The 24,536-nt window shown below is 39.2% G+C and overlaps 1 protein-coding gene across 4 annotated transcripts; it reads right to left on the bottom strand.

Moving 5' to 3' along the window:
* Window positions 1-5,902: 5,902 nt before the first annotated feature.
* On the bottom strand, window positions 5,903-24,207 carry LOC108898681 (choline transporter-like protein 2). 4 transcript variants are annotated; one of them, XM_018698659.2, is made up of 22 exons: window positions 24,019-24,206; window positions 16,864-16,912; window positions 16,692-16,765; window positions 16,511-16,595; window positions 15,972-16,056; window positions 15,474-15,587; window positions 15,278-15,338; window positions 15,045-15,168; window positions 14,803-14,886; window positions 14,559-14,671; window positions 13,628-13,759; window positions 13,426-13,525; window positions 13,094-13,186; window positions 12,019-12,103; window positions 11,595-11,857; window positions 11,340-11,434; window positions 10,874-10,977; window positions 10,682-10,755; window positions 10,509-10,579; window positions 9,888-9,976; window positions 9,663-9,747; window positions 5,903-6,811 (listed from the first exon to the last, which is right to left on the bottom strand). In XM_018698659.2, exons 1-22 carry the CDS (start codon window positions 24,044-24,046, stop codon window positions 6,705-6,707), a joined length of 2,115 nt encoding a protein of 704 aa, XP_018554175.1. In that variant the 5' UTR covers window positions 24,047-24,206; the 3' UTR covers window positions 5,903-6,704. The 4 variants fall into 4 exon arrangements, with proteins under 4 accessions (XP_018554175.1, XP_018554174.1, XP_018554173.1 ...); XM_018698658.2 differs by lacking the exon at window positions 24,019-24,206 and adding an exon at window positions 18,484-18,868; XM_018698657.2 differs by lacking the exon at window positions 5,903-6,811 and adding an exon at window positions 6,839-9,143 and having other exon boundaries at window positions 24,019-24,207.
* Between the last annotated feature and the right edge of the window lie 329 nt (window positions 24,208-24,536).

The raw sequence follows: 24,536 nt of genomic DNA, 5'->3' as shown, positions 1-24,536 counted from the left end.
ACTCACTCTGCTTTATAGTGGGAGGCGACTTTCAGCTGAGGCGTTGAGGAGTGAGAGGAGGTGTGTGTCTGGGGTGGGTGTCATGTAATGGATTTTCTCGAAAGAAAAGCACTTCGATGAAATTCATGGGACCATAGAAAATCCTCCTGCTCTCCTCTGAACACTCTTTTAGTTATGAATTTCTGAAGTTTGGCCCTTGGAGGCTTAATTTCATCATCTCGTTGTTTGTGTGTGTATTTTACACTTCAAACTAATAAAGAATCTTTAATTTTTATATATAGTTGTGCAAACCCCACTTTTTAGAGAATAAGGCCTACACTGTAGATTAGTTGGCTTCTTCTTCCAAGCTTTTTCCAATAGAGCAGTTCTCCATGATCTCACAATCACATCAAACTGCTTCATGATGACATGAATTCTGATTGCACATCTTTTACATACTTCTTTGTATGTTGCAATCCATTTTTGCAATAATCCACTCAAATCTGTGTCAGGTGGGATTCGCTCAGACTTGCTTTATTGTTTTTTACATTACTGGTTGATGATGCATTCAAGTAAATTGTGTGTGACCCATGTCTTACATTTTTAAAGAAACAATTCACTCTTTGGGGAATGCTTTCTTGCAGAGAGTTTATTCGCCCACATCTGTATGGTACAAAGCTACAGCCAGCAGTTAGCTTAGCCAGTAAACATTTTTTTTAAAAGCTGTTTTAAGTGAAGGCTTCAGCTTAAAGTCCAAATGTTCTCTCCTGTTTTCTGACAGGTTGGTTTCAAGGTTTCTTTAAATACAAAAACACAAGCACAGAGAAATTGTTGAAAGTCCAAAATGTCAAAAATGTTGTAAGGATCACATGAGCTTCCCCTATACTGATCTCTAACACTGATAAGATGACAGCGGTTCATATGTGAGATCATGGGAACTGCAGATTTCTATCTCTTACTCATGTGTTCCAGAGGAAGGTAAGATGCATAAATAAATCACATTACTGATATTTCCATTTTAGTAAAAACATTTTTTATATTAAAAACAAGCCTGTTTAGTGTTTTAACCTTGAAGATCATAATGAGATTATTTCATAATACATGAATTATACATTTAGAGTGTCCTACAATGTATTTTGTATCCTACAATGTAATGTATTATATATTTCTGAATTAGATTACATCCATCTGATTTGAATTCAGTATAAACTGATTATTAGTATGCATTTTAATGGCACAGAATACTGAGGAATACTTATTGATTCTTATTTGCCATTTTGTTTTTACTCTCCAAACTATCAGTCAGAAATTACTGAGATCCTGACCCATGTCCCCAGTGAGTGAGTAGGGCTATGTGTGTGTGTGTGTGTGTGTGTGTGTGTGTGTGTGTGTGTGTGTGTGTGAGAGAGAGAGAGAGAGAGAGAGAAGAGTTTATGTTTCAGACAGCAAAATCAGAATCTGACCAACACATAGTTTGTTTTTCCAAGAAAGTTAGAACATACTCAGCTGTTCTATGAAGGATTGCTTCCTTTCCTGTGTGTGGCATTTTGTTCTGCGTCATCCTCCCAGCTGATGTATAATCCTCCTCTTCCTCCTCTTCCCTTCCAAATGAAACAGACAACAAAAACATCACATGCTCCGATTTAGTAAAGATATAAACTTTGTAGGAATGGAAGAAAATAACCTCTTGTACAACTAACACCAAGTGGCCTTGGGTGACAAGTGATGAATTAAATATTCGTGCATCATACACCATAAGGATCATATTTAAATCTAACTGACACAAGTGACGTCCATGTTTCCTCTTCGTCCTCCTTGTCTAAAATCTTGGCACAGGTTTATTTTCCATCCAGGACACTTACACCAGTGCTTTGAAGCCTCTGACGCCTTTAGGTGTGGTTCTTCCCCAGTGTGCCTTTCATTGTTGATAGTGATGATCATATTTTAGCACAGGCTGTAAACACAAATGTGACACCAAACAGTATGAGTACCGCTTACGTCTCCTACTAACATGTTAGCTCCTTTATTATATTATACAAGTTCAATTGAAGGGCATTTCTGAAGGTTAGAACAGACTCTACACATTCTGATTCTAGTTTTTAAGAAGCTTTTGTATTTAAAGAACTGACAGTCCAGTTTTTCCTGGACATTTGAACACTTTTCACTTGAGCTGGAGAACAACTGTGAAATCATGAACATACTAGCCATACTTACAGCTCTGTACTTCTGTGTGCCTCAAGGAACATGTTAATGTCAGTGTGCTAACATGTTGATGTTTAACAGGTGTAATGTTTACCATGTTCACCATCTTAGATCAACATGCTACCATGGTATTATTTACTAATTAGCATTAAATACAAAGTACAGCTGAGGCTGATGGGAAAGTCAGTAGTTTTGCAGGTATTTGGTCATAAACCAAACTACTGGGCAAACTGAAATTTTGACGTGTTGATGGTGCAGGAGTAAAAGTTAAGGGCTCAAGTTACTGCAATTGATTTTTAGGGGAACATGATTGTCTGTAGCAAACTTTAGGGCCATCCATCAAATAGTTACCGAGATACTTTGGACCGAAGTGGTGGGCTGACTTCATGTCACTAGCATGATGAAAAAACAGGCGACACACTGCACGTGTAGGTATATGACTGTTGAGCACACTTAGTCCCACCTCTGAATGTCATTCTTAGAGAGCTCTTCAAATTGTGTTAGGCTCTTGAGCAGCAGACCACTGAATATTTTCATGTCTGCGTTCTGCCTGTCAGGGATTACAATCTCCTCTTTTGATGCTCACAGTGATTGGGCACAATTGGGCACAATCACACAATATTGGGTAATGGTGTAACAGTATCTGATATTATATATTGGCAATGGACAAAGAAGTGTTGGCCAGTGAGTCCCTTCCCTCATCAGAAGGAAATACAGAAATCTCACACATTTCATGGTATCAGGCATTTGGTCTGTGGATGCAGGAATTCAAAGACTTCAGAAGAAGACTGACGCACAACAGCAGTGGTAAGGAATGCAGACAGACGGTTCTTTATCAACACAGCATAACATACAAGTAGCTTTTAAAACTCTTAGTATTCATGAGCTACATGACAGGGGCTGGCATTATAGCAAAGCATAAACATAAAACTATGTAACTGACAGTATGGTCATCACTTCACCAGGCTTGGATTTGCTCTAAATTGTAAGATGTTATGTATCCGAAGAGACCAAAAACAGAGCTAAAAAGATACTGAATAATGGACTTACACAGATCGGTACACAGATCAGTATCCTCAGTGATCTTCCTAAGTCCAGAATAACATATCTTACTGCATGTTAGCTTGTTAGCTTGTGTACAGTACAAGAACCTGGATCAAAATAACAGAAACATCCTTAAAGCATCAGCCTTTGGTACATCTTTGAATTCACAATCATTTCCATTCTCTTTACAGTGTCGACATATAATACAAGCTAAAACATAGGCCAGCAGATGTGGTGGGTTGAGGGCTGCCTCTCTCCAAATGTAAACTTGTCCAGACAAAAGCAAAGTGTTAAGAAGATGACTCAGACCTCTTTACCTCCCTTACCAACTTTTATTTAGCACAAAAATGCTTCAAATGGAAACATACTGAGGTATTACCAAAGGGCTGTATCACATTTCTTACAGCTGCCAGGGCCACAATGGCACATATCAAGTGCTTACCAGTCACTCTTGAGAACTCCACCACCCCTGGCTGGTGACTCAACCACTCAGGCTGTTCAGGTGTTGTCCGTGGAGAGTGGAATGAAAGAATCCCCTCATGGGACAAACCTCATTAACCACTCAGGACCTCTGACGCAAAACTGCAAAGAAAACAGCATCTTTTGTTACTCCACTCCTGAATTGTCGCTCACTGTTTGACTGCAAACACACTTAAATGGAATCATATTCCCTGGGAACAGTGATGATGCTAATGGGTTGTGCTGCAGGCCCAAGCATGGCAACTGTGTGAAGGTCAAAAACTGTCTATAATGAATAAACCTTTTGAGGTGATATAATGTGATTAAAAGGCAAACATCAACCCATTCCTTTTGAAACTGCTATGAAAACCACAAACAGACTGTTCCAGACCACAAAACACAAGGACTGCACATTAATCATGCAGTCCTTTTGTGGACATCAGTTCATAAATGTCAGCTCATGCTAATCTTATTCTGGTGGCAAATGTTCACTGGGGTTACAGGTATGTTGAGGTATGTACAGTATGTCACTGTACTGTTGTATGCTGCTGCTCTCCTAAAGAGAGGGGAGCCACAAATGGTGGAACTAATGCAGTGTCCACCATGTTATATACTGTTTTTATAACTATTATATCACTGTAACATAAATCCCAAGATGCTGGAAAACCTATAAAATTACTTACATGGTGCATTTCTTTGTATGTTTCTGAATGGCAGCTTGCACAGAACACCACTGCTCTCTGGATTTATTTAATCAATCTGTTGCCACCAAGTCACCCAGAGCCTCTGATATGGCAGACTTTGTTGGCACAGAGTCAAAGTGACACTACACCTCAAACCATCATGAGTGACGTACTGCTTTTTGATGAGATGCTGATATGACTCTGATTATAATCTAAGCGTAGTGGAACTTTCCTGCAAAAGTCAAGTGATACTTACTGTACATAGAGAGAGAGAGAGAGGAGTCGCTTCTGCTGTATTAACTGACCTATTTTAATCTATGCACTAGCACTCCATCTCATGGTGACAAGTAGAACAGTAGGAAGAAAATTATGGTTGGCCATTGTTGGACAGTGAGTCACAGGTATGTTAAGGTAAAGGTGTGTCCCTGTGTATGCAGGGTGTATGTTACAAACTGGAATGGAATACACTGTACCTTTGGAATTAACGAAAAAAGTTGACTCATCAGAAATGCTCTCACCTGTGTAGTTCTGACCACAGATACAGGTTATATGGAGAGACTGTATAGAGACTTTGCAGAACTAAAATATTTTTAATTGTCATGAAAACATAGTATTTTGGTTTTGAATTTTTGACTCAATATAAACATCATAAAGCTGTAAAGTAGTGCTGGCATCAGGGCAGTCGCTTTTTATTTGAAATCTTGTCATTCAATTGTGGAAAAAGGTTACAAATTGAAATCTGTAAAGATTTGTAAAAGAAATAAATATATACTGTACTCTACTATAAACCAACCTTGCCTTGTACTCTAGTGCAGTGCATTTGTAAATGCTCTGTCACTCTATTGCATGCTCTTTTGCTCTAAAAGTACAGGTCAGGCCATAAGGCCATGAAAATAAATTTTAATCACATTGTTGACAACTGTTTTGTCAGTCCTCTTTGGATGGTCAGACATATATCAGTATTTTCCATTACATTTATCATATTTCAGATAACATTTCCATTGAAATTATATGTTTTTTTAATGAACATAGAGTCAAAATTAATATTGATAATATCAAGTATGCTATCCAGAATATGAACCTGCAGTGTATCTACCTGTTGGACCACACAATTGAGGATTGGCAAGGAAATTTAAAGTTTCTCAGAGAGCCTCTTTGCAATGTGGCAGGTTTGGACCAAACAAGAGTTTCCCACAGCTATTATCAGTTTTCGTATTTGCCAAATGAGTAGAGTTGTCAAACTTACAGGGCTTTGTGAGAGTCAGTATTGCAGGACAAATTAGTAGTAATAGTAGAGAGGGCTTGGGATGTTTATTGATGCAGCAGTAAAATCAGCAGCAGCACCTGAAAGACTAAACTCATACACATCAGTGTCGCCATGGATCAACCAATCACCAGGCTGAAGCAGTGGAGGATGTGGATGAGCCTAAGCAGCAAATGTTATGGTGCACAGAGTAACATCAGTGCTTGGGGAACAGCTCTGAGAGTGAGGAAATGACAGAGCAGATTAATAGAGAAACAACTTCACACAAATATATACAAAACTATGTTTTATTTCAAAAACAATCTCAATTCAACTCCACAAACATGATATAAGCACAAAAGTATAAACCTCAATCAATCAATTACAAGATACATTTTGCTTTTGTTTCTACTTCTATATCTCTCCAAATGGCTGCTGATAAAAGTTGCAACACAGCATCAGATACTTAATGCGAGTGTCTATGAATGTAGAAAAGGACATGATTACAATATACCTGGCAGTGTAGTGGCTTTGGTAAGAATAAGGTTAATTATTTATTCAAATATTGCATATGATTACACATTACAAAATAAGATGTGATTAAAGCACATTTTAAACAACTTTTATAGATTACTTCTATGCTTACCTTACATGTATATGTACCTTCATGTAACACTTAAAAATACAAACATGCTTAAAATATGATTTAAAAAATTTACAACATACTAAAAAAAAAAAATGTTTTTGGATGTTAAGGGTTCAAAAAAAAAAAAAAAAAAAAAAGCTCTAAAAACTTAAATCCACAAAGTTCTCAAGTGAAAACCTGACATTATAACAAACCTCATTCATAAGAAACTGAGATGTGGGAATGTGAACCCCTTTCTAGATTCTGATGGAACATGTTAAACTGAGGAGTTATGATACATTTGGTAGAAACAAAATACAATGGATGACACTGCTGATTGTCACCTGCAGGCTCCTGGTGACTGATGGCATCAGGTTCTTGTTGTTTGGACGTGTTCCCACTGAATCAAACCACAGTTTTATCCTCCAGTCTCACCTCACTAAGGCTTACACTGTTAAGGGGACGGTCTCTACTCAGCCGGCTGGGTCTTATTCTTCTTATTTAGGATTTTGCGGAGGCTCTCGGGCATCAAGTAAGGCCTCTCTGGACTGCCATCATTCCTCTCAAGATCCTCCACTGGAATGACATTAGATAAAAATTGCATTAAACTCATTAAAGCGGAAGTTTTTATTTCAAACTCTGAGGCACAGTTTTTTCTTTTTTGCGTACAGCAGAGACATTCTACAGCCTAAATAGAGCCGAGTACTTTCAACTTTCACAGTTAATACTCAATACCAATATATTTGAAGAGAGACATAATTAATTTGGCTTGTTTCCAGTTCTGTAGAAAAAAAGGCATGATGCTGTCATCAATAGCTCAATCACCAACAACATTTCAACATCTATTTTAGTTTAAATACTGTTGTTTTACGCAGCAAAGACTTGTTGCTTCAAATACTGTTTATTTAACCAGCTGCACACATTCTTTTGTCAAGGGGCACTGAATGCAAATCTACATTGTTTTACAGTAAAAACATCAACATAAAAGACTACAAAACAACTAGCTTCAAGGAAATCACCAGTATTCATTCATACAGATACAAATCTGTTATGGCTTTGAACAGAAATTAAAGTGCATTGACAGCACAGCATACTTAAGAAGTAGCACTGATGATCATGTGGCTCTGATTGCATGAACTGTAAACAAGTAGATACCCTTAAAATCTGAAGTCACAGGTGCAAACAGACCAACATTAATACTGTAAATTAGGCACATGAATGGCTTCAAGTTTCAACTGGTCAGTGGCAGTGGGAGGAACTATTCAAATGCAAAAAACTATTGTAGAAATGTCAGTTTACCTCAGATCAAGCCATTCACATCAAGATACTCAGTGAAGCAGCTCTGACTGCCATAAACCAACTACAGACATTCCAAGCACCACGTCATGTAAAAGGTAAAGAAAGACCTGGCTCTTAATAAGAGAAAGTTTCTACTCTAAGTAAATATCATCACTTCCAACAAGAGACCACCATTTCATCATATTAATCATGCAGCAAATTATGCGTATGTAATGTTCCTGTGCACTATTTAAACCACTCATTCCAACATGCTTCATGTTCAACTGACCATTCACTAAGCCCCAGGCCTCCTTAGCTACAAGCTTCACACTCCAGCACAGCACAGAAGCAGTTAACAGTGACGAGGGAAGCAGATTCATCACTAAAAATACTTATTATTTTTGAAACAATAGGTCCATCACTTCAGACAGAGGTAGACAAACACAACATCTCATCTCTACGGCCACCATTGATTTTTCCAGCTGAAATGACAAGTCGCAATAAAATGTTGTTAGCTGTAACTAGCTAACCGATCAAGCTAACGATATAGTCAGTTAAAAATTTGCCTCTTTTTTTCCAATATTTCCACCTGTCTTATTTTAAAAATGAAAACTCTGTAAAAGAACCTTAAATATGCTGTTTATGGATTAGACTTACTTCATTTGAACATATCCTTATTTGGCTGCTAAGCCAAACACGCAACATACAACATATGTTACATTTATGCTTCACTGGTGGCAATATCATTATATTATAATTATTCCTTGGCTTTGGAAGTAACTCTAGGTTACTACTGCAGGGAGCACTGCTAATGATTGCATCTCGTTAGAGCAGATAAATACATTGTTCCTTAAACTTTTGCTCTTATGTTTTTAATTTTGCACAGCTCACACAGAAGACATCACAGTCCAAATTCTCCACAGGCCCAGTTTCGCTGCCACTACATCCACAGTGCCTCAACATGTGTAGAAACCAAAAACTTGATAGGCCTGTAGCAACTAGTTATGGTTGCTATGATTGGACAATCACTGTCTGGAGGAGGGACTTAGTGAATGGTCAATTAAGAAAACGTTTCATCTCCCATGTTTCCTTGCATTAAAGGACAGTTAAGTTAAAGGAAACATTATGCACCGATCAGCTGTGAATAAAGGACTCAGTCTTTGATTCAGTCTGTAACTCAGAGGATTGTAACCGCTTTCTTGAGTGCAGAAAAAAAAAAAAAAAACACTGAACCCTGCCACTTTAAGGCATTGTGTTATATAGTTGCACCACAATCTAAGTGGGTTAAGTGCAAAAGAGAATTTCCCAGTAGGCAACAACAAAGTACCAGCTCCTAACTAATGTAATTTAAGACAGTATTGACCTATAGTGGTTAAAAAAGTGTGGGATTTTGTTGTGCCTGTAATTCAGTGAAAAATCTTGAGTGTCTTTCCTAAAAAAACTCCTCCTCTCTAAGATTCATCCTCATCTTTAGTCTGCTGTTGTTTCAACTGGATGTCTTCACTGTCTTGTTGCTGAGCAGCAGACGAAGACGGATCCTCAGCCTTGTTCTTCCACAGAATCTCATGAAGAGTTGACGACATGTAATAAGGCCTTGCGGCTGAACCGTCATTGCGCTCCAGGTCTTCACCTTATTGTGTGCATGTGTATTTGCATGTGTTAATGGATGGAACAGAAAATTAGAATAAAAAGGGCCAGTAGGAAGGGAAAAGGGGAGGGGGTGGTGAATTGTGGGAAGTGAGAAAAGGAAGAGAGAGACAAAAAGAGAAAGAAAGTCAAATAGCAAGCAAGCAAAGGCACCCACAAGCATTTCAGATTTTAAAAGTTACAGTTTAACACCAAGCAGCAGCAATTTCCAGGTTAAGCCACAGACTGTTATTTTGAAATGGTGGTGAAATTTTGGCACACCATATTCATGCAATTCAGAATTAGTGACAGCCCAACACCAAAAGCAAAGTACGAATTCATGAAGTGAGAAAAGTTCAGATTCGGTAGCTTAAACTTCGCATTTTTCATTGATCTTTGGCAAAGTCCGTTCTTCAATGCAGCTTGTCAGCAACGGATATTTCTTATGTGTATATTCCATCTGACATTTGTGCAGACAAGTATGTTATACGGATGTCAAAAAAGCTGAGGAGGTGCTACTTACAGAAACAGAGGAACAGAGTGTCCACACACATGGCGTACACACTGAAGAATCCATGGGCGATGAGGTAGGAGCCAATCACCACAGTCTGAGGAGGACAGGAACCACATGTACAATTCACTCAAAAAAGGACATATAGCAGGGAAAACAGAATTATACACCAATTCTGTTCTGTTTTTGGTCATATGACAATATTTTTCCCGGAAACGAAAGGGCCATCAGACTCACCAGGATGGGTACCCAGTAGTAGTGGAGATTGGGCGCTGTATTCTCAAAGGCCTTCACTCTTCCAGAGAAGAAAAAGAAGGCAAAGACGCCTGTGAAAGCAAAACCAAAGAAAACTCAAACTCAGTGTGTAATTCTTGGTAGACAGCTGCTATGATCTGTTATACTGTATGAGTAAGTCCCCATAGACATCCATTTTACTACATCTAAATGTACATAAGCCCACTATGATGACACATAGTTTATGAAGTCTGAGTTACATATCATTCTGGGGATGCCCAGTACAACTGTATTTAAAAATCAATCTGTATGCAATCTCATACTGTAAGTTATGAATAACGTGATACATTATACTGTATGTACATTATAGGTTTATGGAGATCTATGTAGTGCCATTGTATTTATGACACACTGCTTGTAGACTTACAAAGAACATTAAGTCTGAAAAGGCTGACTCAGTGGTATTTCTAACTGTAGATTGTACAAAGCCTCTATGCTGCACACTGATTGACTTTGAATAAATTCATTATGATAATCTGTACAGATTATGGGATAAATACTGTGATACATTATGTGTTTTTAAGTCTTCAATCATGTTCTAGTCTTAAATATGCACAGACTTACCCACAAGCCCAACAATGAGCAGTTTCCCCAAAAACAGGAGGAAATCAGTCACTTTATCCAAGACAGCCACCCTTGGAGATTAAAAAGAATCACTTAGCCTTTGCATTAATAAACCACTTTTCTTTTTTTTCTTTTTAATTATACACAAAAATATTACAATATTTACACTCTACCTGATCATGTTCCTCATGAGGAGGAAGAAGGCATCTCTGGCTGACGTGCAAAAGTTTTTGCCATACATCGCCACCTAGAGGCCAAATGCACTCATTAGCTTCAAATGCCTCCACAATATAAACAATACAGTGCACCTCAATTTCAACAATGCCAGGGCTAAGTATAGTGAAAGAAACAAATAAAGCACCAACCATAATGTAGGCATTTCTGTTTAGGAACTTGATGCATTTCTCCAGACACCAGAAGCAGCACTTCAGACAGCACAACAGGAACTTTGCAAACTTATTTTGGGCTCCTGTGAATGATTCCATGATTGACAGATTAGTGAACATTAACAACCAGTGGAGACAGGTTTCCCAGGTTATCCCAAAAACAGATGCATTGTTTGTTATTTGTTAGTTACTTGAATACAAATTTATGTCTCACCTTTGCTATTTTTGAACTTCAATAAATAAATAACCAGAGGGAAATACTGTGCTATCAAACTAACAAACTTCTTTTCTATCACTGATCTTTATCACCACTGTTTGAAATGTCCAAACAATAGTTAACCACATCTATGTGCACTACACACCAGCTTGATCAAAGGTTACTGCTTTATTCTGGTCTGTACATTACACAAACTATGGAGTATTGGTATCCACAGAAGTAACAAACCTTTCAGCTTGTGGTCTAGATACTCCAGCAGAACCCTGATGATCTGAATGATGGAGAGAATGAGGGAGCCAAATGCCAGGCTTCCTGTATGATACCTGAAACACAGCAGAGGACCTACTGTGAAACACAGTTTCTTTTGGTGTAAATAAAAACAAAAAACAAAATCACAAGACAATCACAACAGAGACAATGTACAAAATAAACAAATGTCAGATGTGAAATGTACCAGAACTTCCTCCACACACACACACACACCTGAGAGATCTCCCTAGGGAAGAAAAGACAGGGAAGGCAGGCATGTCATCTGGCTTGACAAAGGCCCAGTAGTACGAGGCAAAGGCCCCGGCCAGGGTCATCTGTCCCAGAGCAATGACAAAGTTGGCACACCAGAAGAAGAGGAAGACGTTGTAGAACTGCAGACCGATCAGGTATTTGTGGTAAACAGTCTCTCCTCCGTAGAAGGCAAAAAGGCACTGGGAGTCAGGACACTGCGCTTTCATAGGACTGGTGGTGTAGTTCTGAGCACAGATACAGATTATATGAAGAGATTGGTTGACACTCTTTGGAAATCCAGAAGACTTAATATGATGGTGTAAACATATATTTAAGAGATGAATCAGTAAGATTAAAAAAAGCTGCCGGTCTGTTCCATTAACTGTTGAGAAATGAGAAAACTTACAGTTGGCTCACAAATTTTCCTCGAGTGCTCACATGCTGTCTCATTGAAAACTTTGTAGATGGGCTCATTGGAGGTAGACAAGAAACTGATCACTTCTGTCAAGGATTATAATCATCAGAACTTTGATTACAACAACTTTGAACAATCATCCCATTACTTAACATAACACATAACATTTTGTAGGGAGAGCAATCTGGGGCTGAGTGTCTTGTTTTCACGTGTTCAAACCTTAACATTAATGGCCGACCTGCGCTACCACCCGAGCTGAAGTAGTTCTCTACATATGCTTTTAAAGCTAATTTCTGCTTTGTACAGCTACACACATTTACATCTAGGAGCAGCCAACTGCAAAACTTAGGCTGACTCCAAATGCCTGGACTTCCTCACAGGGCTTCAGTTAACTTCCAGAGAGTCTTGGGTTGCAAACTTCACCAGACATTGCATGGAAGTTTATGGTACTCTTCATAGCAGTGCAGATGTGATGATGTAAAAGGAATGGAGTAATATGAACAATAATAATGTGCCATTTTTATTTTTGCAGACATCTGCACGTTTCATTTTTGGCCTATGAGTCTATTGATGTAGTGAGGTTTCATATTACATATACAGAATATGGACAGGCATAATAACTTGGATTTGACAAGCAGAGTTATGCAAAGTTTGGTTTTCATCTTCCTGCATATCAGACCATCAAGCCCTCTGGGTTTATGTCACTAGCAGATTTTAGCAACTATGTAAAGCTGTAGACTGCACATATCCTGCATAAACTGCCAATGTTTGTACTGTACCATTTAAAACCATTTGGAAAAAAGTCTTTAGTCTGAAAATTCAAGTCCACACGTCCAGAGGATGGACAGTTCGATTCAGTCTAACTCTCCTAGATTTACTGTGTCACCCTCTACTGATCGATCCTGACTTCAAAATAAACTGGATGGTCATTTTGTAAATTTTTAAATTACTCAGAGATGCCAGTTATTTCTATTATTATTGTATCACAAAATGTCTCATATCAGAGTTCTAGCTGCTACAGACAACAACCTTAAACAATAACACTGACTGTAACATGAAAGGATACACAGCAGTTACTGCCCAGTAGGCGATGACTATGGCCAGGAGCAGGAAGGTGAACAGTGGGTAGAAAAGGGAACACATCACGTGCCCGATGGCTCTGTAAACACAAAAACAGCATCGCTGGTGGTTACACACATCCAAGCCAAAAAGAGAAAAACAACCCAACTTCCTTTTGAGTAATATTTCGATTACTTCATCTGTGCCTGTGCCATTAGTCTGACACTTTAATCCATTACTGGGAGTCACACTAAAATGATTTGAGAGTCAGAACAATTCAGCATCTTAACTTTTATTGATCTGTTTGTCTAAAACTGCAGCTCTAATGTGAAGTCTGACCTGCTGGCTTCTTTGATGAGAGCGATGGCAATGAGAATCCTTTTCCTGAGGAAGATGAGCAGTAGGATGATGATGACCTCCACAATGGCCAGGATAATCACTAAAGGAGAAGGGTGGCAGAGGGAGAGCTCATGCGGGTGTCCTCATTTTATAGCATCATTTTACAGTCTATAAACATGTAGTCTATGTGCTGTGTACTGACTGAAGGCCAGCCAGGTCTGTCTAATCTGCAGGTAGACTGAGAAGTCTGTCTGGAAGCCCAGTTCCTGTAGGGTCACATTAGCTCCTGGCTCTCCCTTCAAGGCAGCATACTCCATGTAGCAGTGGAAGATACCTGACCAGCAACAACAAAAACATCACAACAGAAAACACTGTATTTTTAAAATGGCAATGGTAAGCAACTCAATCAATGCGCAACAACAAACGTAGTAATAAAAAAAAAATCTATGGACAAGTAAAAAAACAGAACTTTTCAAAAATGTAAACTGGGCAGCAAACATCAAGGGTGTAGCTTCTGTGTAGGAAAGAATACAGGCATCTATCTCAGAAAGCAGGTTAAGTAAAAACTATGAGTTGAGGGAAAATCTGAATTTTTCATTCCAGAAAAGGAGCTAACTAGATATGGATGAGCTGCTCACAACTGGAAAAAAAAATGTAAATGAATTGTGACTGAAAGTAAAAAAAAAAAAAAAAAAAAGCTCCAGGACTGTCTCAGCAAACAAAAATGAACAAATGGAAAAATATTCTACTGTCGTTTTGTGGCTCAAATCTAAACTCTACAAACTGTTTTGGCAGCTAGAATAGATGAATGAAATCAGCAGTGAAAGATAACATAAAGTGAGGGATTCAAAACAGTGACTTTGCAGTTTATGACTGGCATCTTAACCCCTAAGCTATGTGGATGGATTAGCATACAGCATACAGTAGTATAGTACAGAATTAGTATGTAGTGTAGTAGTCTATACTGGGGCACAACATCAGAGTAGACATAGTAAGATTTGATTGAACTAACTGTGATGACCTTTTCTGGTAACAAAGACTTCTATCTCAGAGTTCAATGCTTGTTAAACCTGCTTTCTAGAACGGGCCCTTTGAGCCCTTGATGATCAAGTCTTGGGTGCTTTTGTTCTTACCATATCCTATGACTATTATCACCAAGGCAATCATGATCCAGACCATGATCCCTGCCAGGAAGCGCAGGAGGATGATGAAGAGCAGGCTGGTGAGCATAGCAATAACCAGCCCTCTGTAGAGAGTACAGGGCATGAGAGGGGGAGGTAAGCACAGAGTGTGAGAGAGAGCAGTGAAACAAGCTGATGCTCATTCTGCACAGACAAACTGGATCAAAGTGAACAAGAAGCAGATTTAGTGTCTTACAGGAGAATCCAGTACCAGGACTGCGTGTAATCCTCAAAGATTTTCATGACCACCTGACGAGCCTCGATAACCACAGTGGCATTCCTGTGGAGAGATTCCTGGGTGTTTATCTGTTTAGCCACAGTGGAATTCCTCTTAAGCAGCATTTGTACAAACTAATGAGGCAGGTTGGGACACGCCAAAGCTTATTTCAAACAGTGACATTCAAGGTATTCGGGTCACAACACCTCCAATATACTCACTTCACTCCATCCACAAGATCCTTGGCATCTCTCATGTTTCCCATTCCATCATCAAACTTAGAGTTGTTTCCCACAGTTATCATCCCTCCTTTCAGGCCCAAAGCTGGGAAACACCTGCGTGTGACTGGAGGACAGTAGAAGAACCAACATCTTAAAAAAAATAGATCAGTTGATTCTGTAAAAATGTAATATATAATGTATCAATAATGTGTTTTTTGGATGATCTAACTCACAGGGCTTGCTGGGGGTCAGCATGGCAGGACAGAGACCTAACGCAAGGATTTGTGCTACACCCTGAAACACAGTATATCCAAGGTGTGTGAAAAGCTTTGGACAATCAAAATAATTGAGGTAATGCACAGTGACACTGGAATGAAGCATCCCAGAAGGCTTAAATTCACTGTCTCAACAACATGGCTTTATTCTCACCATTGTATTTGTCACGCCTTCCTCACAGAAGTTCTTGTAGTAGTCAAAGTCTTTTTTGTTGGCGTAGGCTTTGACTAATGTCATGAACTTTTCGGGGCACTTTTCCACACACATCTAAACAGGAAGCAACATTTACAGCAGGATAAAGTTACATCAGGTTCAGGAAAAGAATTCAGTGCCTCTGATTTTAGGCACAGAGAATGAATGCCAACATCAACAGTTATGTTAGAAGAAAAGAAAGGAAATAGCTGTGTCCCAATTCCATACTATATATTACTACTAATTCTATCCAGGTTTTGGGAACATAGTGTATTCCAGTCAGGATTAAAACAAAAACACTTGATTTTATATATATATATATATATATATATACACACACACACACACACATACACACACACACTCTATACAGTTAGTATATGGAATTGAGGTGGGACACAGTAATAGTTTTGCACCTCCAGAAAAGAGTACATGATGAGAGAAGAGTGAAGTTCACACCTGTGTGGTTGGGCACTGGAACTCCAGCAGCACCATGGGGCTGGCACATTTCATGATGTTGAAGTAGAACAACAGACGCTTGTTCCTGTTAAAACAAACAACAAACAAACAGGACATATTATTCTACAGTGCACCATGTTTTTATCAGTGTATTTGGCTACCTCACATTCACCAGGCAGTGTGTGTGGTGTTTCTGGTTTCTTTATATACAGTCCAGTCCGGTCAGGTGACTGATAAATCAATGTAGATATCAAGTACATTAGGTACAACATTATCAACAAAAAATGCCATAACTCTTAGTTGATAGAAAAGTTAAGAGAAAAATAAATTAGCATAAAGACAAAAAATACAGTTTTACAACAATAATTTCTGAATATTCATGATCAAATACAATCTTTCATCTTAATATAATTGTGTATACTTTGTGTCTTTGTATGTACCCTGATGAAGGTAAGATAGTAGTTGCAGTTGTAAAGTAAGAAGGAAATGTCCAGCAGAGCATCAAGAATGATTACATCTATACTTGGAAAACAACTCACTCGAGTGGGGTGCCAGCCTGCCCACAGAACTGGCCTCGACTGTCTGTGGGATAGATCACCTTTCTGGGGTCACCCTGGGACCAGGCTGCGAGCACAAAAACAAAGGGTAAAGGTCACAGATAGTTGCTGTTTGTTCTTGTTTTTCTTAAAGATGAACCAAGCTGCAGTGGTGTTTCCTTACCGAGTATTCCCACTGCAATATAACCCAGTATGGCAATAATGAAGAGGATGCAGCACACGATGTCTGTGCAGCTCCTAGAATGAAGAGAGCAAAGTTTGAAGGGTTGAAAGAAAGTTTTTGTAGTCATTTATGTGGTGTGAAAGGCAGGGTTAAAATCACATCTCTATCTCACCTGTTCTGGATCGGGCCCTTGAAAGCTGGGTCATACTTCCTTGGCTCGCCTACATTAAAGAAAGAAATGCATTTACAACTCTGTGAGCACTCAGCATTGTGATTACAAAAAACATGGGTTGGCGAGAGATACACCTTGAGCCCACACTCATTTTATTTTATTTTTTTTTTTATTTTTTTAAAGGAAGGGTTGCTATAAGGTTAAGATACGGTACGCCCCCCTTTTCCTCCCATTCTTCTGTCAGATGACTTTTCCCTCCAGGCACACAACGCCTGGCAACCTGACAAATTCCTCCCTGGTGACTAACCAAGAGAAAACCCATTTGAAACACGAAGCCAGCATTACTTCCACAGCCACTAGAGGTGGTGTAAATCATTCATTGCAGTACATTTTAATTTGACAATCCAATAATTTCACAATAATGTTGATGCTGATTTATGCCTAAACCAAGAAATGTTAAGTTGTGCACACTTTTTGAGAAGTAAAACTTGAATTTCAAGTCAAAACCACTGCATGTCACTGTAAATAAGCTGTTGTCATTTCTGTTTGTCTGTAAAATTATTTCAGTTGTACAAATAAGATTTCTTCCAAATCCATTAAGTTGATCCAACAAAAACAGTCATTTAATAATTCAAACATATCTATTGGCTGCATAGCTACAAGGTGGTACTGGACTGACATACCTTAATATCAATGTGAGCTTCTGAAAAACCAGGAGTATCTGATCTATTACGTGAACCTTTGTGAGTCCTGATCATTATTGCAGGCTCAGGCACACAGTTCACTTTGCAGCAGGTTACCTGAGGCCAGTATGTCAGAGGCAGGACTGTTTGTTATCTAAGCAAATTAATCTTGCAGCTCTAAAAGCAACATGCCACATTATAGTTACAGAGCAAACAAAGAAAAACCCAGTAGCAGGCTACATATCCAACATTTTAACACAAAAATAGTGTGTGTTCATATTCTAAATATCCAATATACAGCCTTGACAAGAGGGCTGCACAAGCTATAAATCTCACAAGTCATTAACATCAGTTCTCACACCACTACTGCAGCATGTATATGTGCACGTGTGTGCCATGTAGCATTGGATCGTGACACCTTAGAGTCTAGACAGCAGCATGATATTCTCTGTGGCGTCTTTGCATATTAAATATGTATGTGCTCAGGGAGATAGTGCTGCAGTAAGCATTTAACACACGATACCACACAAACGTCCGGTTAACAGCTTCCTCAGAATAAGCTAATCAGAATCAGAATAAACAAAGTAAAACAAGGTCGCGTTAACTTCAGTGTGGCTGTAGCAACCAGGCTTAATGAAGAATGTATTCAGTTTTATGAGAAAAGGCTTGCTTGATAAGATTATCTACACATGGCGTGGTAACATTTGAACAAGGAAAACACTGATAAAAGAGGTCCCTGCACTCACACACCTGTATAATCAAAGCAAAGGCTGCCAGCAATAGCAGGTTCCACACAAACAAACACACACACACACACACACCCATTCTCTTCCTACAGCACTGACAGTCTGATACTGCCACTCCAGTTTCACTCAAAACTATTTCCACACCTCAAGACACAGATAAACATTAAACTAAAGCAAAAAAGAGCAATTACCGTGCTTTCCATAAAATTCTTCGTCCCTAGGCATCTTGAAATTCCTTTCTGGGTCAAATGTTGAAATATACAGAGAACCCTTTCACTCTTTCCACAGCCTCTTTATCTGGTTCACCTCTTCCTCCTTCTGTGCTGGTATAAAGGACTGAGCACAGCAGAGATACAGGTATTGTGGAGGCGAAACCAGTCCAACCTGTCCCTGAATAGCTGTGAGCCCGGGCAGTCAGCAAACGCTCCACCTCACCCCACTGCCTATTTTCAATCTGTGCTCCACCTGTGCATCCCCGTCTGCCCCCTCCCACTTCCAAAAGACCTCTCTCTGTCTCCTCTCCCACTTTGTGTCTGTCTCAAAACAGCCATCTGAACAGGCAAGTCAACTCATCTACGGGGAAGGCTGGGGGTGAAAGAAAAGAGGCGCGTCCGTTGGAAAGAGAGGGTGGGGACTGCTGCTGTATACAGAGAGGAAAAGTTGTGTAGACATTATCAAAAACATGTGTTTGGAGAAAACAAGGAGGAATTCTGCCTCCAGTGGTGTTCTGTGTAGCTGCCGCCAGGGAGGAGTGATTAGATTCAGGTGTGCAGAATATTTTTGTCTGCAAATACCATCACCTGTTTTTTTTGTTTTTTTATAAGATAAAGAGTACGGTCTAGACCTGCTCTATATGTACAGTGCCTTCGAGATAACTTCTGTTGTGAATTGACGCTATATAAATAAAATTTGACTTGACTTGACCTGCATGAAGTGAAATCCCACAATATTAAGCTACAAAATCAGTCATTTGTGATGATGAATAATTGCAAAGAAACTGCTTTGTGGAGCAGCTCAAATAGGATCTACTGAAATCTCCTCCTCTCAAAGTGTTTTCTCCCATCTTGTGGGGACATCGGAAGTATTGCGCTGAGGCTGAAAGATGAAACAAAAATCTTTCTGGCTTCCATTTTTCCATTGCTCTCCGTTCAACAGCCAAAGGCAATCAGAGCATGTTCAGTGAATTCATAGTTTCAACAAAGAGTCCACAGAGGAGCTAAATGCCAAAATGGTTTTAACAGATGCTGACAGAAACAGAAAATTCAGCTGGAATGACTGAACATTTCCATTCATTTTACTCTTGCTTCATAGCCAATGTTACTGCGCACACGGATTCCCATTAAGAGCCCTGGTTCTGTTGTGATTTCCTAAACTAGGAGCCTTTTCACCAAGTGACACAGTGAAACAGTAGGCCAGTAGTTTCTGGTGAATGTGATTTGTTAGATGACAGTGACATGACACACAACCGCCAACACATCACAACAACAATACTTCTTACTTCCATCTATTGTCCTTTTTCACTGATGCAACAGCTTTAATAGTCATGTGAAACTGATCCCAAACCTTTATTTTGGTTTTCCTGGGCTGGATGAACAGCTCGTCTGACATGGGGGACAGTTGAGGTGAGTGACTAAAGGTGAAGTAAAACCCACAGCTCTGGTTTTTAAGCAGGCTAAATGAGTCATTAGTCATTTCTTTCCTTTGGTGTCAGTGAGCAACAGTTTTAATCTGTTGAAAGCTCTCCATGGGATCTAATATAATTCAAGTAAACCACTACTGTGCCACCAGACAACCACTGAGCAGTCACTTAAATCAATAAGAAAACAAATGACATTTGCTACATGTGTAAGAGCTTTGATTTCATTATGAAATGCCGCACTATTTTTCTAATGAGAGTTTATGTGGGAACCCATTACAAACAATCTGCATTCATATAGTGCTTTTGTGTGTTTTGATTGTAAGTCCAGTATTAAAGCATTTATTTATTGTGTTATTTAAAATGTAATTAAAAAAACTGTTAGAGGGAGAAATGGAAACATGTAAACAGCCAAATGATACCAGTAAGCAATGTTCCCCCTAATGTTTCATGTGTCTGAGCATACACACAAACTCCCTGAGAATTCCTTGGACCACTGTGGGCAACATTCAGACATGCACACTGTCACACACTGTGATTTTATGCGCTACATAGTTTTGCTGTGCGCAGAGAAAGCAGGAGCAGTGCGCGATTGCACAGGTGTGCAGCTTAGAGGGAACATTGACAGTAAGTATTATCATATTTAATGTTGTGTTGAAACTTTCTGTTTGCAGAGAAACAAAGTCAAAAGTGAAACAGAAACCCAACTTCATGTCCTGCATTACTCACAGGTACAGTATTTATAATATTTTATTTACTATAGACATTGTCTCTAGTGTCCTGACATTCCTGAGTTTCCTTGCTTTATTTTCTTATCACCGCCCTTCCCATCTGTAATCTAAAAATAAAAAGAAATGTGGTCTTTCACAGAACACTCTAGAGACTATTTGTTTTCCATCTGGTGACAAGTCAAAATGTCTGTTGTGAAAAAGGACTATTGTAAGATCTAATAGCACAAATGTTTAGCTTCTAGCCCAGTAGCTCCCAGGCCACTTTTTCTGTCATGCCCCTGTTAGACACATGATGGCAATAGAACTGGGTATTCAAAGTTTCACACCACATTTCTGTCTTCATAAACTGGCCAGAGTGCGAAGCACTTTGACTGGCTTGGTTGTTTCTGCTAACCAGCTGTTACTGTTATGTACTATAAAAACCTTTCACATCATTTTTTCCCACAGAGGGATTGATAGCTTTTTGTGGGAGGAGATTTTTTTCTGGCTATTTGGGTTTCTGACATCCTTTCAAAGGTCACTGGTAAACTCAGAAATGCATCATGTTATGAAAAAGCATGACTGAAATGTTTTTCTTGCAGTTCCTGAAAAATAAAATATATCTAGAGGGACTGTGATATCATAGCCACTTTAAAATGATCTAAAGGTTACCGCTGCTGCCTCCCTGCCTGTCTGCCTCATGTCTTTCATTACAGTAAGAGGCTGGGGAGTGTTAAAGGCCAAGTTCAGATCTATTTAGAGTGTTTCAAAAGAAACAGTGCTTAAATCAAATCTATGAAAAACAGACCAGAGTTACAGTCAACATCCACAGTTAAACTCTGGATCAGCTGGGAAATTTGTGTGCAAAATCTAAAATTTCATAATATTTGGCAGTCAAGCACAGCTTTTATTTTCCTCTTTACATTTTAGACACACAATTTTTCACACAACAGCAGGAATATATATCACAATAGTGAAACTTCTGCTTCCACTTCTGACAGACTCATAACATCATCCTTATCTCTGCTCTTACAGCCGGTTTATTTCTGTACCTCAGACACAGATAAAACAAAGTGAAACCAAGATCTAATTTAAAACGTCAGCTACATAATTTAGACAGAATTAGCAAGATGGGTAGCAAACAGGAAGCAAACTCAATGAAATTTTCTAGATTAAATATTCTGTATATGATCTCTGACCACAGATATAAATCAATGATAACAAAAATGTTCCAGGAGATATTTCAAGGAACATTTGAGGAAAATAATAGTATCAGTTAAATTCCAAAATAATGTGCTGTTTTCAAGTTAACAGAGAGAAACTCAGTGAGTTCAGACAAGATCAACAAACCTAGCTCCTGACTGGAAAGCAAAACTAAACACAGCTGATAAATACAGAGGATAGATCTCAGTGGTGGTCCTCCTTCCACATCCAAATTACTCTGCATTTCTATCTCTTGCCCTGCCCAAACTCATTTTCCCTGACCTTAATAACCAATCAGTCTCACACAGCTCTGAACATGCCTTTGTATTTCAGACTGTTGGCAAGTTGGCAGAACTGCTAGACAGTTAGCAGTCACATGACCTTGCTTGAGTTGTATGATCAAACACATCTAAGTGGAAACGGGTGGCTGTAATGACAGAGATGTTTTTGACTGTTTGTTAGTAAGAGGGAGGAAAAACTGTACAGTGCAGTAACTGAACTGAAAACAGACAGCACAGGCCAAAAGTCAATCTGCAAATGTAGCTTAAATAAGCTTTAACAAACATGAAAGAACAGTCAGAGAGGCTCAGGATCAGGTTTCAAACCACCCTGTCTCCTAAATATGGCTCATAATTACACCTAATCTCCACCAGGGCATGGCTGCATGGCTGCTTCAGATCCTGTCATTGAGGTTTCTTCATATATCTCAGCCTGAAATTACTCCAACATGCGAGACTGTGGCCGATCCTACACTTTACTCTGAAACGCTCTCCCTGTGGCATGTTAAGGATTTCTGTCCTTGTCTCCCTTTTAGAGCTGGCTTGCCTCGAGTCTCGAGATGCACTGGGAAATATTAGATGTTTCCAGAGTCTCTTACCTCACACCACTGTGATTTCTTAAGTGCATTTGCAGCCAAGTCACCACCATCCTGTCCCATGGGTCTAAATGCAATTATCTCGCTCCTCTGTTTCTCACTGTTTGCCATCTTTCTCTGTGTCAAACTGTCTGAATCCTTGGAAAAACTGTGAGTATTCTGGTTGTTGCAAACAAGCAAACACACAGTTTGGTACTGCCTTTCCGGAAGGGTTGGTAATGTTAGTCAATTAGCCATCATGTGACAGGCAAAGTGAAAAAGGGTGTGTGCAGGGAAGAGGAGGAAAACACTGTGGTGGAGTGGTATTGTTTCGCATTTCATCCTGCAAAAGCTAAATCTGCTCAACATCCTGGTGCAGAGTTATATGAAAATATCCATTTAATTTACAATTGCATGCATAAGATGAGGTCACTGACCCAAAACAAGGCCTTTAAGGAGTGACCATGCTTTGTCGTGTCTATGAATCATTTATTGCTTAATTTGCCTTGATGAAATGTGCTTTCTATGTAAAAAAAAAAAAAAAAAAACCTGCCTGGGAAAGAGCAGCATATCTCAGCCAGGATACAGCAGGGTGTGTCACCATAAAAACACATTTATAAGAGGTCTTGGGAGTGAGGAGGGCATATAATTACAACTACAGAGAATCAAAGCAACTAAGGAGATACTGTTTTGAACAATACAGTATAGTGAGACTAAACAAAATGTAGACTATGTGTGAAACTAACCATACTATTTCTAATATGACACTAACAAGAGAGATTAATGGCACCTGGTTAACAAGTGAAGACCCTCTTCACATGTTTGAGGTATTTTCTAATAAGCTAAGATCTATACATAGCTGGGCGTCAGCTAAGCTCCCGCTGCCTTCCATACCACTCTGAGGAATGTGGCAGCAACTGGACAAGCAGCAGACAAATTGGGACATTGTACACCCTGACAATATACGAGGCAGTGTGTACCTCCAGCTTACTGTAACTTACATACACCCTGAATTTTCCAAACATGACCAAAAAATTAACTTCATATTCATTCACTGTAGCTGAGGGCGAAGAAGTAAACTCAGTATTTATAGTATAAGTACAGGTAAGAGGGGAAGTGCTTCACTATTGCCAGCTAACACAATATAATGAAAAGCTACAAACAAAAAAAGGGAAGTCATTAACGACACATATCGGAACTGTTTGTGCTATCAGTGACAGTAACGACATCGTCTTGACGTTAACTTATCGCCGCTGAGTAGTAACTGGCTATATCCCGGGACAAATAAAGTGAAGCATGCCCGTTTTGGGCTTTAAATAATTACCATATTTCGGTTTCTCCTCCAGTTCCATGATTACCGAGTGTTTCTTCTGGACCAAAGCTGCTCACAGACGACGACCTACAGCATATTTTCAGCTTTGACAGGGGTTATCGTATTCAGCTTCTGTCTATTTGAACACTTCGTAAAAGTCCCCTCCAAAATCTTGACTGTCCAGCTAACATTTAAAGGGGGATTCCTTAGAGGAGAAAGTGGGCCACTTAAAACGCAGGATGCCGTGAGTGACAGGGTGCTAAACCAATCATTGAGTGAAGGCGGGAGTTTGTATATTCCTGGAGGCTGGGTTCATTTTAGTACCGTTAACTGATACAATGCGCTATGGGGGCTTTATAACTGTCCACAACGACAGTGAAGCAAATCCAGATAATCTCGATAATAAATTAAACATAAAAATCTAGATCACTTGTGTTTGTCCATCATTACTCATTCGCAGGCTTCAACAGCCAAGAGTGCAGCCATGCAATGATATAGCATATCTTTTATTGGCCTGATGAAATGCAAGA

This window comes from Lates calcarifer, linkage group LG11, assembly GCF_001640805.2.
Source record: "Lates calcarifer isolate ASB-BC8 linkage group LG11, TLL_Latcal_v3, whole genome shotgun sequence".
Lineage (NCBI taxonomy): Eukaryota > Metazoa > Chordata > Actinopteri > Centropomidae > Lates > Lates calcarifer.
This window is presented reverse-complemented; position numbering and strand designations above follow the sequence as displayed.